General features: G+C 52.0%; 1 protein-coding gene across 2 annotated transcripts; it reads left to right on the forward strand.

Moving 5' to 3' along the window:
* Positions 1-728: 728 nt before the first annotated feature.
* LOC133155199 (mediator of RNA polymerase II transcription subunit 13-like) lies at positions 729-14,427 on the forward strand. 2 transcript variants are annotated; one of them, XM_061280316.1, is made up of 30 exons: positions 729-1,639; positions 2,746-2,980; positions 3,714-3,882; positions 5,476-5,621; positions 5,688-5,885; positions 5,969-6,169; positions 6,252-6,408; positions 6,492-6,599; positions 6,715-7,431; positions 7,520-7,736; positions 7,823-7,850; positions 7,930-8,051; positions 8,143-8,233; positions 8,308-8,504; positions 8,589-8,776; positions 8,841-9,730; positions 9,823-9,990; positions 10,208-10,431; positions 10,526-10,721; positions 10,799-11,111; positions 11,244-11,460; positions 11,539-11,730; positions 11,807-12,030; positions 12,111-12,256; positions 12,422-12,580; positions 12,662-12,844; positions 12,915-13,060; positions 13,149-13,313; positions 13,401-13,501; positions 13,619-14,427. In XM_061280316.1, exons 1-30 carry the CDS (start codon positions 1,574-1,576, stop codon positions 13,749-13,751), a joined length of 6,297 nt encoding a protein of 2,098 aa, XP_061136300.1. In that variant the 5' UTR covers positions 729-1,573; the 3' UTR covers positions 13,752-14,427. The 2 variants fall into 2 exon arrangements, with proteins under 2 accessions (XP_061136300.1, XP_061136301.1); XM_061280317.1 differs by having other exon boundaries at positions 730-1,639; positions 12,114-12,256.
* The last annotated feature ends 122 nt before the right edge of the window (positions 14,428-14,549 follow it).

Below are 14,549 nucleotides of genomic sequence, written 5' to 3' on the forward strand. Positions count from 1 at the left end.
TAAAATAGATACACTAAAATGCTTCCCTGTATTGTTTGCAACTATAATAAGACAAATTAAAATAAAATAAAGGGGCCATATTTATTCCTGTCATATATACATGTATATTTTTGCAAAATGCGGCCATTCGGAAAATGTACACAAAATAACGCCCACACTTTTTAAATTTAAATTGGATTGAATTAGTCAAAGTATGTTTAATCATAGCCATTTTTGTCAATTCCATGACATTGTAAAGATATTCTAACTTGGGCCTAGAATATACAAAACATGTATTGGCAACTCTGCACATTGCAATTGCTTTTTTAAAAGTGTGTTTGCTGCATGCAATAATAGGGAACATTTTTTTTTGTTTACTGTCTCATTATGAATGAATGTTAGGGTGGCGAGTGTAGAATCCTAGAAGTGAAAACTTCAGGGACGTGAATCCTAGTAGTCCTGATTTTCTTTGCTTTGCTGAAGTTGGAAGGGTCAGAACAGGTGTCGAAATGTGTCAGGACATGAGTAGCCAAAGCCCGTGGAAATGATTGATCAAGTTTTTATTATGTCAACTACCATCTGTGCATTGACACAATCCAATAAAAACGTGTTGCAGTGAGCAACGTGTCGGCCCGAGAGACATGATTGAGGGGGTGAGCTCCAGTGACAGTAGTATGACAGATGCAAGTGGAGCTTTCATCTTGTAAACTGTGAAGTCATGGAGCTACTAGAAGCCGGATGACGCCCCCATTAGCGGCAAATGGCCAATCAGAGCCGAGAGGCAGACTTGTCCTCCTGGCCGCCATTAAAGAATTCAATCCATGAGTTGAAATAATGGAAATCTGCTGGAGCCATGGAGCACAGGCAGGGGGGCGCGCAAGCCGATGAGTAGCCTCGCCGTTTCGCCCTTTCCTTCCTTTCTCGGGGGTTGTTTTCGGGGATCGCACGGGGGGGGGGAGCATCATGGTGCTTGTTAGCGAAACGGGGGGGCGGCGGAGCTAATTGTTTTATGGAGGCTAGCGTTGTTGGACCTCTGGCATGTTAGCTCGTCTGCTAGCAGGCTAGTAGAGACCAGGGGGAGGGGAGAGACAGACACACAGACAAGACAGACAGACACACAGAGTTCCTTTGCCTTGAAATTGTTTCAGATCGGCTAGCAGCCAATAGCGCTAGCGCAGTCGGGGCTGAAGTTTTTCCTGTTTTACTTTCGGAGCTCCCCGTATTTTTTTTGTGCACCGCGAATATCACTTAGTCAGCGGTAGTCAATCCGGTCATGTTAACTCGTGCTATTTTGATATTTACGGTAATGTAGCCTCACCGCCGCCAGCACGCTCGCTCGCTGGAAGCCCACCGGACAATACATTTCAAAATCGGATTGATGAATCGTTTAGCTAGATGCTTGTCTTTCCGTTCGATGCGATCCATAACGTTGGCTTAGCTTTCGGGCTAGCGGCGGCTAGCGCCGGCTGGAAGTTGCCTGGCTGACTAGCGGCGGCTGGTCGTAGAAGCAGCTCCCCCCGCCTCACCACCCCCAGAGCGAGCAGTTCTTGTGTGAGACCATGGACTTAAAGGTTCCGAAGACGCAGTGACAAGGATGACTTCGTGCTTTGTACCAAACGGGGCCAGTTTGGAGGACTGCCACTCCAACCTCTTCTGCCTGGTAAGGCTGTGTGTTGTGTTGTGAGTGTTTATGAATGTCTAGCTAGCCTAGCTCTGCGCCCGCTGAGGCCACGGAAAGCCATTTTGGCTAATCAGGCTGCCGAGCTTTGTAACGTCACTTGCAGACTGGCGTGAAGGCATCGGGGCCTGCAAGTTGCAAATCGTGATCTCGGCCAACTTCCATAATAGGAGCAGCACACATACTGCGGGGCCAAGCGGTGCCCAATTGCCTTCTGAATAGGGCTCGTATGCCGCCAAGGGTGCACACAATACGCTGACATTAGCATTAATTACGAGCAAGTCTTACTACAAACACTAAAGTCGTTAGACGAGCCCGTCAGCTGTTCAATGTTTTACTAACTAATCTGTTTCCACTGATATGCGCATGTGGGCTGGCAACTTTTTATGATTATTATGATCGTGTGTGGCATTTTTTTTTGAACATATTCGAAGCGGCTCCATAGGATTATATGCTTTTTGACTTAATTTACTTCGATAAGTTTTCGAGCACATTTGGCCTCTTCTGTGTGCAGTTTGCATGTTCTCCCTGTGGTTCTCGGGCTTCTCTTCACATGCCCAAAACATGCATGTCAGCGAGGAATGCATAGCTATTAGGGAGGAGCATGCACACTTTCAAATGATCATCAGTCGCGGTGTTACAGTACTGACACTTAATCAACGGCCCCAAAATTGAGCTTTATATTCTTCTAATTTAGCAAATTACTTTAATGATGATGACATTGTTATTATCAATTAATTAAAATGGTTAATGATGACACTGACCGCATTTTTTATTTTTTTACCACTATCAATTTGTACCTGCACTGTACTCCACACATCAATCATGACAATATAAATGACCCACTATTTTGTATGGTCAACAGATGATAACTTTTCACATGATACACACGCTAACACTAGGCCGCATAGACTCGGAAAGAGTCCCACTAATGAAGAAAAAACCAAAACTTTCAATAGATTGCTGGCCAGATTTATGCTTTGTCCACTTGTTTTGCAATAGTTGATAGAGTTCAGGGACAATAGACAGGTTGCAGCTAGGATAAGAAATGATATTTTGTCTCATCAATGCTCTCCCTTCTTTTCTAGGCTGATTTGACCGGGATCAAATGGCGACGCTTTGTGTGGGAAGGCCCCACGTCGTCGCCCATCCTCTTCCCCGTGACCGAGGAGGACCCCATCTTGTGCAGCTTCAGCCGGTGCATGGCGGCCGACGTGCTGAGCGTGTGGCGGCGGCATCCCACGCCCGGTCGCCGGGAACTCTGGCTCTTCTGGTGGGGCGACGACCCCAGCTTCGCCGAGCTCATCCATAACGAACTCTTGAGTGAGTCTGGTTCCACGTCGCGTCGGGCATACTCGGTCAAATATAGCCAGTCCTAGCGCGCGAGTGACAACACAGGTGTAATAAAGGCACTTCCACGGGAACGTTCTACTTAGTTTTATCATTTCAAAGCAATCCTTTTTTTCCCCGTTTTTGTATTATACAACATCTGATGTGTTGTGAGTCAGTCGTCCAAAGCTGTGCGGAATCTGCTGGCTCTGTGCCACCGGAGATTCAGGCCGGTATGTAGCAGCTTTCCTAAAAAAAAAAAATACTCGTGGAATTTGATTCTCAGCGAGCCATTCAAGATGATCGCTTCCGGGGTTTTATAACTCATTTCTTTGTCGGGTCGGCGCAGATCCACGAGCCTTTCGTTCTACAATTGGGGCAGATTTGGATTGTTTACTTTCAGGCCATGGTATTAGGTACACCTGGGGAATTTCAACAGGCGTTCCCCAAACACTTGCAGCTGAAGACACAAAGTGGGAATCTGCAAATACCGGACACCTCCCCTAGAATATGTCACATGACCTCCTTACGCTCTCAAAATACAGCACCGTAGATGTTAGGTCGACGTCGTTGAAAAGTTTCAATTTCACTCACGCCCTCCTTATTGCCGAAACCTGACTGACAACTTTTATCGTACTTAAACACACAATCTGAGGATGCCCGTTGGGATTTCTTCATGCACATTTCCGTTTTTTTCTTTCTCCCTAATGTCTCCGCCTCTCTCCAGGCGAGGAGGACGGCGAGTGGGAAAGCGGCCTGTCCTACGAGTGTCGCACGCTCCTGTTCAAAGCCATCCACAACCTGCTGGAGCGCTGCCTCATGAACCGCGGCTTTGTACGCATCGGCAAGTGGTTTGTGAAGCCTTATCAGAAGGACGAGAAAGTCATCAATAAAAGGTAGGAAGGAACCCCACAGCTGCACCTGGTCAGAAACTTGGCATTGTGCTAATGCTGATGGATGTTCTTTGTCTTTTTTTATATAAACATAAAGCTATTTTCTGGCTCTCCCATTAAATGCGGCATGGAGCTTAAATATGCCTCGGGGCAAATTCTTTGCAGTGCAACCAAAGCAGAAAAACCGCTACCGAAAAAATACAGTAGTAAAATCGCACACTTGGTTTGCTGAGCGATGGAACATTCGCCTGTATGCTGCTTTTTCCAAATGAAATCGGTTTTGGTGCAAGACCTGAATTATTTTGTTTAGAACCGATCCATGGTGCTGCTAGTTTGGATATCTGTCTTTTGTGACGTCAGTCCTGGAACTTTTGTGACACGCGTATGTGCAGTAAATATACCGCGGCAGGGACAGATGTTCTCATTCCTACTACAATTCGGGGGCTTCCCACGCCACGATGTTCCCAGCGGGGGGGATTGTATGAAAAAGGGGCCTTCGCAGATGTTGGCGTTTGCTGGTGTCACACTATTTCGGTACTCAAAGATTGCCATGTTGACGTTGCGTTTTCGTCAATGTGTCATATGAAGTCCATTTAAAATCACATTTGTCTCGGCGTGTGACCTCCTCCATGCGTGACGCAAGTTAACGCGCCTTCTGGAGAGCAGCCCGCCAGTTCACTGAGCAAAGCCCCGGCCGGGGCTCCTTGTCCTGTCTCTCAATATGTTTCTGTGGACAGCGCCAAAACATGTCAACCGCGCCACCCCGAGCGGGCTCCCCTGGATCCGAGCCAAGCCTAATTAAAAGAAAGGCCATCAAAAGTGGATGCATAGATGCCTTGAGTGCTCCAATGTGTTTGCTTCCCATACTTGGCTTTGACCGCAGACGGGTTCTTTGCTGCTTGTGATGTATTTATTTAGCCCTTATGCAATATTGTCCTCATATACTGCAGTTGTTTGATAGCCCAGCAGACAAACACAAAATGGATGCCTTGAAATGACTCTTTTCTTCCCTCGACCAAGTTTTACTGCGCTTAGCAAGTTTTTGACTTGAGTAAATTTTTTTTTTTTGTTCAAGGAAAACAAGTAAAAAAATTTTTTTTTTCTGCTGTTAATTCAAGGCAGCTGTGGCACGAAGCTCACGTTGGGGTGGTGGTCTAATAAATGTGTTAGGCGCTGTAAGTGGGAGTTGAGTCAGTTCCTCCTAACGCGGTTGTTGTCGCTCACGCTTGCTGGCCAGTAAACAGGGTCAGCCTTTGGAAAACGCTGAGCGTGCAACTGTGGTTTTTGCAGCAACTATGTCAACAAGTACAATTTCAGTGCACTTGGCCGCTTGTCGAAATGGAAAATAATGACCTCGATTGTTGTATTATTTTTAAGACGATTCAAGTTTTTTTTTTCATTTTTATTGAGAAATAGCCTGACAAAAGTAGTCAGATGGAGGCTGTTGAGGATATGAGCTTTTGTTCATGGTTTCAAACGGGTCGGAGATTCACTTGACACCTCGTTCCAAAGTGTCATTGCGTCGTTTCAAAGACCTAATCCCGCTTTATTAAATGCGCCACTTTGTGTGTCTCTCTCTCTCTCTCTCAATGACAGCGAGCATCTGTCCTGCGCGTTCACATTTTTCGTGCACGGCGACAGCAGCGTGTGCACCAGCGTGGAGATTGCGCAACACCAGCCTCTGCAGCGGCTGAGCGAGGAGCACCTGAGCCTCGCCCAGCAGAGCTCCAGCGCCTTGCAAGGTAAGCCCCGTGCGGATCCCGCTCACTTGTCACTCTCCGCTTGACTCGCCCTTACCTGCTTTGCAGTCATCCTGAGCCCGTACGGCCTGAACGGTTCCCTCACGGGCCAGGGCTTCAAAATGTCAGACCACCCCACGCAGAAGCTCATCGAAGAGTGGCGGCAGTTTTATCCCATCAGCCCCAATCCTAAGGAGATCCAGGAGGAGAAGATGGAGGACGGCGACTGGGAGGATGACTCCCTGGCGGCCGTGGAGGTTCTCGTTGGTGAGGCGTCACGCGTTTTAAGAGCAGAAGCATTCCACCCGTTTCCTTGCACTCGTTCTGATTTGTGTGCGTTCCTGTTCCAGCTGGAGTGAGGATGGTGTACCCTTCCTGTCTGGTGCTCCTCCCCCTGACAGATCTCCCCGCAGTGGTCTCTCAAGGTTCATCCAACCCCTCAGGAAGCACGTGCGGCAGCGGCGCTCAGTCAGGTCAGGCCCCTCACAGAGATCCCGCCATGTCCTCTGTCACGCTGACGCCACCAACGTCGCCGGAGGAAGCTCAGACTGGTACGGCCGCGGCGGTTTTTACGGAAAATACTTGGATATATATACGGTATGATCTATCACGTTTGTCTTGCCGCCATTGTAGGCTATCAGCCAGCACACAAGTGGCATAAATTGTCTTCTGCGTCCGACGGCTTCAGTAACAACAACACTCTTCACGGGGGGAAAATCCCTCGAAGGCTGGCCAGCCACATGGTGGAGTCCGTTTGGCAGGAGTACAACATAAACCGCACAGGGAACAAGTACATAAAAGCGCCATCTTTAAATCTCCAAAAGAGAAACGCTTGGAATTTCTTGGTAAATGTCAATTCGCCTGTCTCGGTAGGAGGAAGTTTACAAACTTGACCAACGGGACTTGTGAGGACGAGGCAGACAAAACCGGGCTGTGGGATTTCATGGAGCCCGTCCACAGGCCACATTGCAATTGTTCAAGGTTTGCTCATCAAATATTGTGTGTGTGGCAGAAAGTATCATTTATTTGGAGAGGGGGGAAATAAGATTCCATTTCTGAAGATCTTGTTTAACATCATCTCCCCCTCCTCACTTAGGCATAAGAATCCGAAGCAGCGGCCCATCAACACCTCAGGACATCCGCCGTCGTCAGGCCAGCCCACCCCGCCAGCCCCAAAGCACAAGCTGGTGGAGAAGCTGGAGAAGGGCGAGAAGCAGCAAAAGAGGCCGCAAACTCCCTTTCACCACCGCAACTCTGTGAGCGACGAGCAGCCGCTGGAGCCTCAGACGCCCAGGCTGTGCCTGCGAGGGCAGGAGGAGGGCACCTACCCCAGCCTGCACCACGTGGACACGGCCGCGCCCCCCAAAGCGCCCACGCCGCACACCCACGGCCCCCCCGCCGACCTGGCGGGCTCGCCGCCGCCCCCGCCGCTCAGCCCGCACCCGTGCGACCACGCCGACGGCGACCGGACTCCGAGCGGCATGAAGAACTCCACGCCCATTCACCAGCCCTTTTACCCGCCTTCGGTGGAGCCTTGCCTGCTGCCTCAGAAGAGCTCGTCGGAAGAGCCCCCTCCGGAGAGCACGCCCATGCCTTTGCCCTTCCCCCCACCCTTTAACGAAACCTCGGAGCCCACCGTCTTTATCGGCTCCGCCGTCAACCCCAACGAAGATTCCGGACACAACCCCTGGAAGTATTTCAACCTGCCGAAGAAGAAGGCGGCCATCTTTCACACACCTCTGCTACCTGCCGATAAAGTACGAGATGACTCTGGAGGCGGCGCGGGAGCCGAAAGCGTCGTGTCTGTTACAGAGTAAGCAATTTACCAGCCGAGATGGGAAAACTACTTTAGTAGAAATACAATGTCTGCTTAAAAAAAACAAAAACAATCTCCTCCTCAGGTTGATGGTGGGCTCCATGCAGCCTCTCAAAGTGTCCCAGGACGTGGTGAAGACCTACGCCCAGCGGAGGAATACATACATGTCCTGCGCCACGACGGACGGCGACCACAGCGGCGAGCCGGACCCATATGCCTTTGACGAAGGGGACGAGGAATTCAGTTTCAGGGAAAAGAGGGACAAGTCTGGAGTTGAGAGGGATGGGAGCAAGAAACATAAGGTAGGTGTCGTGTCGTCCTGACTTTGAGAACCACTGCGCGAGACAAAGCGGGGTTAAGTTCTGATCCGTTTTTCTCCCAAACGTAGCTGGATGACGGATCGGCTTCAGCCGACGGTGAGTGCTAACTCGATCATTGCGTAAGTAGCAAGTTGGCGCGTTCTCACAGTGTGCTTTTTGTACAAATGTGGTGCAGAAGGTCAAGGTCCATCAGGCAGCAAGCCAGCCGCCTCCACCAGCCTCATCCATGAGAACGACTTGGCCGTGTCCTACAGCGACTTGGATAAGATCTTCAATTCGGATGAAGATGAGTTAGCGGTAAGTGCACATCTGAAGATTATCACAGCGCGCTGGCCGAGGAGCTGCTAAATGTTGCATTATTCACTGACATAATGATGGATTCCCAAAGCCTGGAGCCAAAAGAGCCAGCGCTGGCGTAGATGACAAGTTTGTCTCGAAAGAAGCAAAGCCCGCCTCTTTGGACCCCTTGGCTTCCATCAGTAAGATTATCCTTCACGGAGTCGGGAATGTTTTTCAGCAGGGCCGTAACATCTTCCTTTCCCTGCCCGGACAGGCACGGCAGACCTGCACAAGATGTTTCCCACCCCACCGTCGACGGACCAGCAGGGCTACTCCCCCATGAACTCCGGCAGCAAGGACAGCCTGGAAGCGGGGGCCGGCCTCACCCTGCTGGACAGCAGCCAGCTCAACAACCATTTCAAGATGGAGGTGGAGGAGGGTTTCTGCAGCCCCAAGCCCACTGAAGTAAAGGTACGCCGCACCCCCCCCCCACCGGAGCCCCCAACGCAAAGAGCACGCCGTCTTTGAAATGCCGTCTTCTCGCTTCTCTCGTAGGACTTTTCTTTTGTGTACAAGCCGGAGACGAGTCAGCCTTTTATCGGCTGCTCCATGTACGCCCCTCTTAAGACCCTGCCCAGTCAGTGTCTGATGCCAATCAAGCTGCCCGAGCACAAATGCGTGTACATGCGGAACTGGAGCATCGGCAAAATGGAGCTGATGCCAGCGGTGGTGAGCAAAGACAGGTAAGGAATGAAGACGCTGTCAAATGTTGCAACCATCTAACGGCACAATTTGTTTTTCCACAAGCAACATCCCAAGCGTGGAGCCCGATGACATCCAGAGCCACACCCCTCAGACCCACACGCCCGTCATGTCCAGCAGCGCCCCTCCCAGCAACAGTGGCGCGGGCATCCTCCCGTCGCCGGCCACGCCCCGTTTCTCCGTGCCCACGCCTCGCACTCCCCGCACCCCTCGAACGCCGCGCGGGCCCTCCAGCGTCCAGGGCTCGCTCAAGTACGACAACTCTGACCTCTACTCCCCGGCTTCCACTTCCTCCACCTGCCGGCCGCTCAGCTCGGTGGAGCCGGCCACCGTCCCGTCCGTCCCTGAGGCGCACAGCCTCTACGTCACGCTCATCCTCTCCGAGTCGGTCATGAACCTCTTCAAGGACTGCAACTTCGACAGCTGCTGCGTGTGCGTGTGCAACATGAACATCCGCGGCGCCGACGTGGGCGTGTACCTGAAGGACAACGGCGAGGCCCAGTACCCCTGCACGTGCGGCTTCAGCGCCGTCGCCAATCGCCGCTTCGGCCAGTCCGCCGGGCTCTTCCTGGAGGACGAGCTGGACGTGGTGGGCCGCGGCTCGGACGCCGGCCGCGACACGGAGCGCTGCTTCGAAGAGCTGCGGGCGTCCGCCAAGCACAAGTCGTGCAGTCTGAAGGAGAAACCGCCCGACGAGCTCATTCTACTTCTCCAGGACCAGTGTACCAACCCGTTTGCGCCCATGGGAGGCGTGGAGTACCCCAAACGGAGCTCCGCCCCCAGCTCCTTTGTGAGGGTGGAGGAGAGAGACTGTTATAACGACTGCTACATGGCGCTGGAGCACGGCCGGCAGTTCATGGACAACATGTCGGGAGGCAAAGTGGACGAAAGTCTCGTGAAAAGCACTTGTCTTCATCAGTGGCCAAAATGCAAATGTAAGCATCCGTTTCCGTCCCCCTCTCTTTTCTTGTCCCGTTAACGACGACGAAGTAAGATTTGTCTTTTGTGTGTTCTTCCCCTCGTGAAGCGGCGGACATGAACAAGCTGTTCTCTCAGGACGTGCTGCGGGTGCTGTTGTCCCTCCAGCCTGTCTTGCAGGACACCATTCAGAAGAAGAGAAGCGTGCGCTCGTGGGGCGTTCAAGGACCCCTCACCTGGCAGCAGTTCCACAAGATGGCCGGGAGGGGGTCTTATGGTAAGACCGCAGAGAACACGAGTCAAAGTTTAGCCCGCGACAAGGGAGCAAATTAACCGACAATTATTTTAATGATCGAGCAATCATGGGCAGCATATTTTCAAATGTCTGTCAGGGCAAAAAAATTATTTGTATTGCAAGATAACATTTTATTCTATGAATTGAGTTTGAAAGTATTTGATAGTGACTTAAGCTTGTCTTCTTGCTTGGCACGCAGGTACAGACGAGTCTCCCGAGCCGCTGCCCATCCCGACATTTCTGGTGGGCTACGAGTACGACTTTGTGGTGCTGTCCCCCTTCGGCTTGCCCTACTGGGAAAAGCTGCTCCTGGATCCCTTCGGCTCCCAGAGGGATGTGGGCTTTGTCGTCGTCTGCCCGGAAAGCGAAACGCTCCTCTGCCGGGCCAAAACGTTCTTCAAAGATTTGAGCGCCATGTATGAGGTGCGTGCTTCCTGCTCTTATTCATAAGCTCACATTTCTGTCTGAAAAAAAAAAGTTTCCTAAGCAGAGGCTGTGATTTGATTTCCCCTGACAGGCGTGCCAGCTCGGCCAGCACAGGCCCATCTGCAAAAGCCATCCCGAGGGCATCCTGAAGGTCGGCAGCACAGAAGGCAGGAGCATGGCCGAGCAGCCCCTCAGCGACTGGTTCCTCAAGATGGCCGCCAGAGACGGCAACAGCGACGCCTTCAATAAACTCAAAGTCTTTGCTCAAGTGTGCCGCTACGATCTAGGTACTTCTCTCACCAGACTGTATTTATGTAATCCTCCGATCAGTGCTGAGAACATCCATGTTCATCTCCTCTCTTAGCTCCCTACCTAGCAGAGCAGTCTCTGGACAGCTCCCTCCTATCCCAGCGCAACCCCGCCACTGCCGCATCTTCTCAGAGCTCCGCCTCTTCAGGAAACTCAAACGCCACCCAGATCAACAGCGCCCCTCCGCCCGCCCCCTCCGGCAACCAGGCCATGGGTGGGTTGTCGTCGTCCAAGCCGGGCGCCTACGCCCCGTTCGGAGCCGGCGGGCTGCAGGGTAGCGCGGCGCATAACGGGCCCCAGTCCAACCCACAAGGCCCGGGTGCGGAAAATGGAGCCACTGCCCAAAGCTCGAGTGAGGCACCCGAGAGGTGAGTCATTACTATGGAAACATCATTCCCCCCCCCCCCCCCCCCCAAAATGTAACTTGCTTTCGCCTATGTGATTTAGTCCCGCCTCTTTTTTTTCCAACAAGTCATTGCACATTGTTTTCCTCTCCTCAGCACAATGGAGAGAGACAAAGTGGGCAGGCCGACGGACGGCGAGTCGCACGCCATCTCCTACCCGCCCGCCATCGTGGTGTACATAGTGGACCCGTTCAGCTACACCGACGCCGACCGCGAGGTCCATTCCAGCGCTTACACGCTGGGCCTCTTGCGCTGCTACACGGAGATGCTCCAGTTCCTTCCCAGTCGCATCAGAAACGCCGTCTCCGTGCAGGTAGGCGTCGTGACAAAAGGTCCGCTTCGAACGTCAGCCGTCCTGCCACCGTTTGTTCACGAGCGTGTTTTTTGTCAGATCGTTCCGTGCCAGTACCTCCTGCAGCCGGTGCACAGCGGCGAGCGGCACCTGTACGGCCAGCACCTCAAGTCGCTCGCCTTCTCCGTCTTCACGCAATGTCGCCGACCGCTGCCTAAATCCACCAACTTCAAAGCTCTGACCGGTTTCGGTCCCGGCCTTGCCATCGACATGGCGCTCAAAAACCCAGAGGTAGCGTCGTCCTGGCTGATCTGAAAGGTCTCTGGCCTTTTGAGCTTTATCAACTTTTCTTTTTCCGTCCATGCAGAGGCCGGAGTGTCTGCGTCTGTACACGCCGCCTTTCATTCTGGCCCCGGTGAAAGATAAGCAGACGGAGCTAGGCGAGACTTTCGGCGAGGCGTCGCAGAAGTACAACATCCTGTTTGTGGGCTACTGCCTGTCGCACGACCAGCGCTGGCTGCTGGCCTCCTGTACCGACCAGCACGGCGAGCTGCTGGAGAGCTGCATCATCAGCATCGACGTGCCCAACAGGTGAGCCCGGCCGGCGCACCTGCCGCAGGCGACAGCGCTGAGGACCGACAATTTTTATAACTAGCTTGTGTGTTTGCTAGTAGGGCCCGCAGGAAAATGGGCTCGGCCCGACGGCTGGGTCTGCAGAAGCTGTGGGATTGGTGCCTGGGCTTGGTGCAGGTGACTTCACTGCCGTGGAGGGTGGTGATTGGTCGCCTGGGGAGGATGGGCCACGGCGAGCTCAGAGGTAAACACGTGCCCATGACAGCACCCCCAAATTGCAAATTTGGATTTGAGTGTGTTACTACTGGTCTGCAAAAGAACCATTGTTCAAACTGCATGACAATTTTAACACGGTTGAGTGTTCCGAAGAGAAAAACTTAACGTGTTCTTGTTGTGCTCATTGGTCCAGACTGGAGTATTCTGCTGAGCAGGAGGAACCTTCAGTCCCTCAGCAAACGCTTGAAAGAGACCTGCCGGATGTGCGGCATCTCCGCCGCCGACACTCCCAGCATCCTTAGCGCCTGCCTGGTCGCCATGGAGCCTCAAGGTTCTTTTGTGGTCATGCCAGGTGAAACTCGATACACATCTGAATTGAGCAAGCAAACCCTTGTTCTGTGTTTTCATCGGCGCGAATTCCCCCGCCGTGCAGATTCGGTGTCGACGGGCTCGGTGTTCGGCCGCAGCACCACGCTCAACATGCAGACGTCGCAGCTGAGCACGCCGCAGGACACGTCGTGCACGCACATCTTGGTGTTTCCCACCTCGGCCATGGTGCAGGTCAACACCAACACGTCGGAGCCCATCGACATCAACTTCAACCCCATTAATCCAGGTGAGCCCTCGGCGCCGCGCCGAGTAGCAGCGTTAGCTCTGGAACGAAGCAAACCTCTCCTTGGTCACAGACGGCTCCGACGAAATTGGCATCTTCGGGCTGTTCGACAACGACATGGTAGACCCGGACATCATCAGCATCCTGCCCAACTCGCCCACCACCTCCCCTGTTCACTCGCCCGGCTCGCATTACCACCAGGGCGGCGACGGAAGCAAGGTCCGTAACGTGACGTTAGCTCGTGTTGTAGGGTCGTGATTTGAATGATTTGATTTTTCTGATTTGCATTTGGCATTTTGCGCTGCAGGGTCAGAGCGCGGATCGCATGGAATCTCACGAGGAGGCGTTGAACATCCTGCAGCAACCCATGGCGCTGGGCTACTTTGTGTCCACTGCCAAGGCCGGCCCGCTACCCGACTGGTTTTGGTCAGCCTGTCCTCAAGCTCAGAACCAGTGTCCTCTGTTCCTCAAGGTACCAGATAGGAGCTTTTCTCCAGTTTCTATTATTATTATTATTAAGTATAAATGCTGATGATGGTGTGAACGTTGTCTCCTCCAGGCTTCTCTGCACCTGCACGTGTCTTCTGTCCAATCCGACGAGCTGCTGCACAGTAAACACTCCCATCCCCTCGACTCCAACCACACCTCAGACGTCCTCAGGTCAGAACGCTCGGTGCACTTTTTTTATGCCCGACAAAAAAGTTTGATCTTGAACATTTTTACAGCATCGCACGCTGAAAAGGTGTGAAAGTAAAAAAAATTTTTGATGTGTCTCAGATTTGTCCTGGAGCAGTACAACGCCCTCTCCTGGCTGACGTGCGACCCCGCCACTCAGGACCGCCGCTCCTGTCTGCCTGTTCACTTTGTGGTGCTGACGCAGATGTACAATTTCATCATGAACATGCTCTGATGCTCACGGACGAGCCGTCACGCGACTCGCCGGGGAGCAGGAAGAAGCCTCTCGGCGCTCCCGCCCCAGCGTCCAATCAGATGCCAAGAATCCATTTTGGATGATCAAGGGAGGTTTCGTAAAAAGGTGTTTTTAAATGACTCTGTAGATTGCAATCGATGAAATTTTATCCTAATGAAATGCCTGCATATATTATTTATTGTAAGTTTTTAAATGTGGAATTTTTAACGCTTAATATCTTTTATATATTACAAATCCTAGCGGGGGGTGTACATCTCAGTGTAAAGGAAGTGGCTTCGGAGCAAGTGGTGAACTTTTTTGCTGTAGATGACTTTTAGAATCTTATTTTTTCAAAGAAGGGTACACGCCTTTTTATCGCCACGCTGTAAACATGAAGTGGACGCCTGGCCCCGCCCCCTCCCCGCGGCGAGCGCACAGGAAGCGTCGCGTCTCGCCCGCCATTTTGGGGCTCCAGACGCTCTCGCACACTTGAACTCAATGAGCTCTGGAGAGGAATTCAAAAGGTACATTGTCAGATGATATATTTTATATAACAGATTTAGGTAATCGTGTGTGCGCGTGCGTGTATATGTGTACATATAATTGTGTGCCGCTACTGATGGTGCAGCTTCTGTTTTAGGAATAAAGTGCGTCTACATGATGCCATCTCCTTGAATGGATTCTTAAGATTCTTTTTTTGTTGGAATTAAATGAAGAATAAGTTTGGTAAGCAAAACCCTTTCATAGTTATCCACCAAAATCTGATGAGACATGCTCACTTGGGATTGGCTCATAAAA

The sequence above is a fragment of the Syngnathus typhle genome, linkage group LG6 (genome assembly GCF_033458585.1).
Source record: "Syngnathus typhle isolate RoL2023-S1 ecotype Sweden linkage group LG6, RoL_Styp_1.0, whole genome shotgun sequence".
Lineage (NCBI taxonomy): Eukaryota > Metazoa > Chordata > Actinopteri > Syngnathiformes > Syngnathidae > Syngnathus > Syngnathus typhle.

Bases quoted from the DNA above. Each gene is read 5' to 3' on its own strand.
- LOC133155199 (XM_061280316.1), top strand. From the start codon at position 1,574: ATGACTTCGTGCTTTGTACCAAACGGGGCCAGTTTGGAGGACTGCCAC. The intron at 8,052-8,142 runs GTAAGTGCACAT...GGATTCCCAAAG, and splicing joins CGGATGAAGATGAGTTAGCG to CCTGGAGCCAAAAGAGCCAG. The intron at 10,432-10,525 runs GTGCGTGCTTCC...TTCCCCTGACAG, and splicing joins ATTTGAGCGCCATGTATGAG to GCGTGCCAGCTCGGCCAGCA.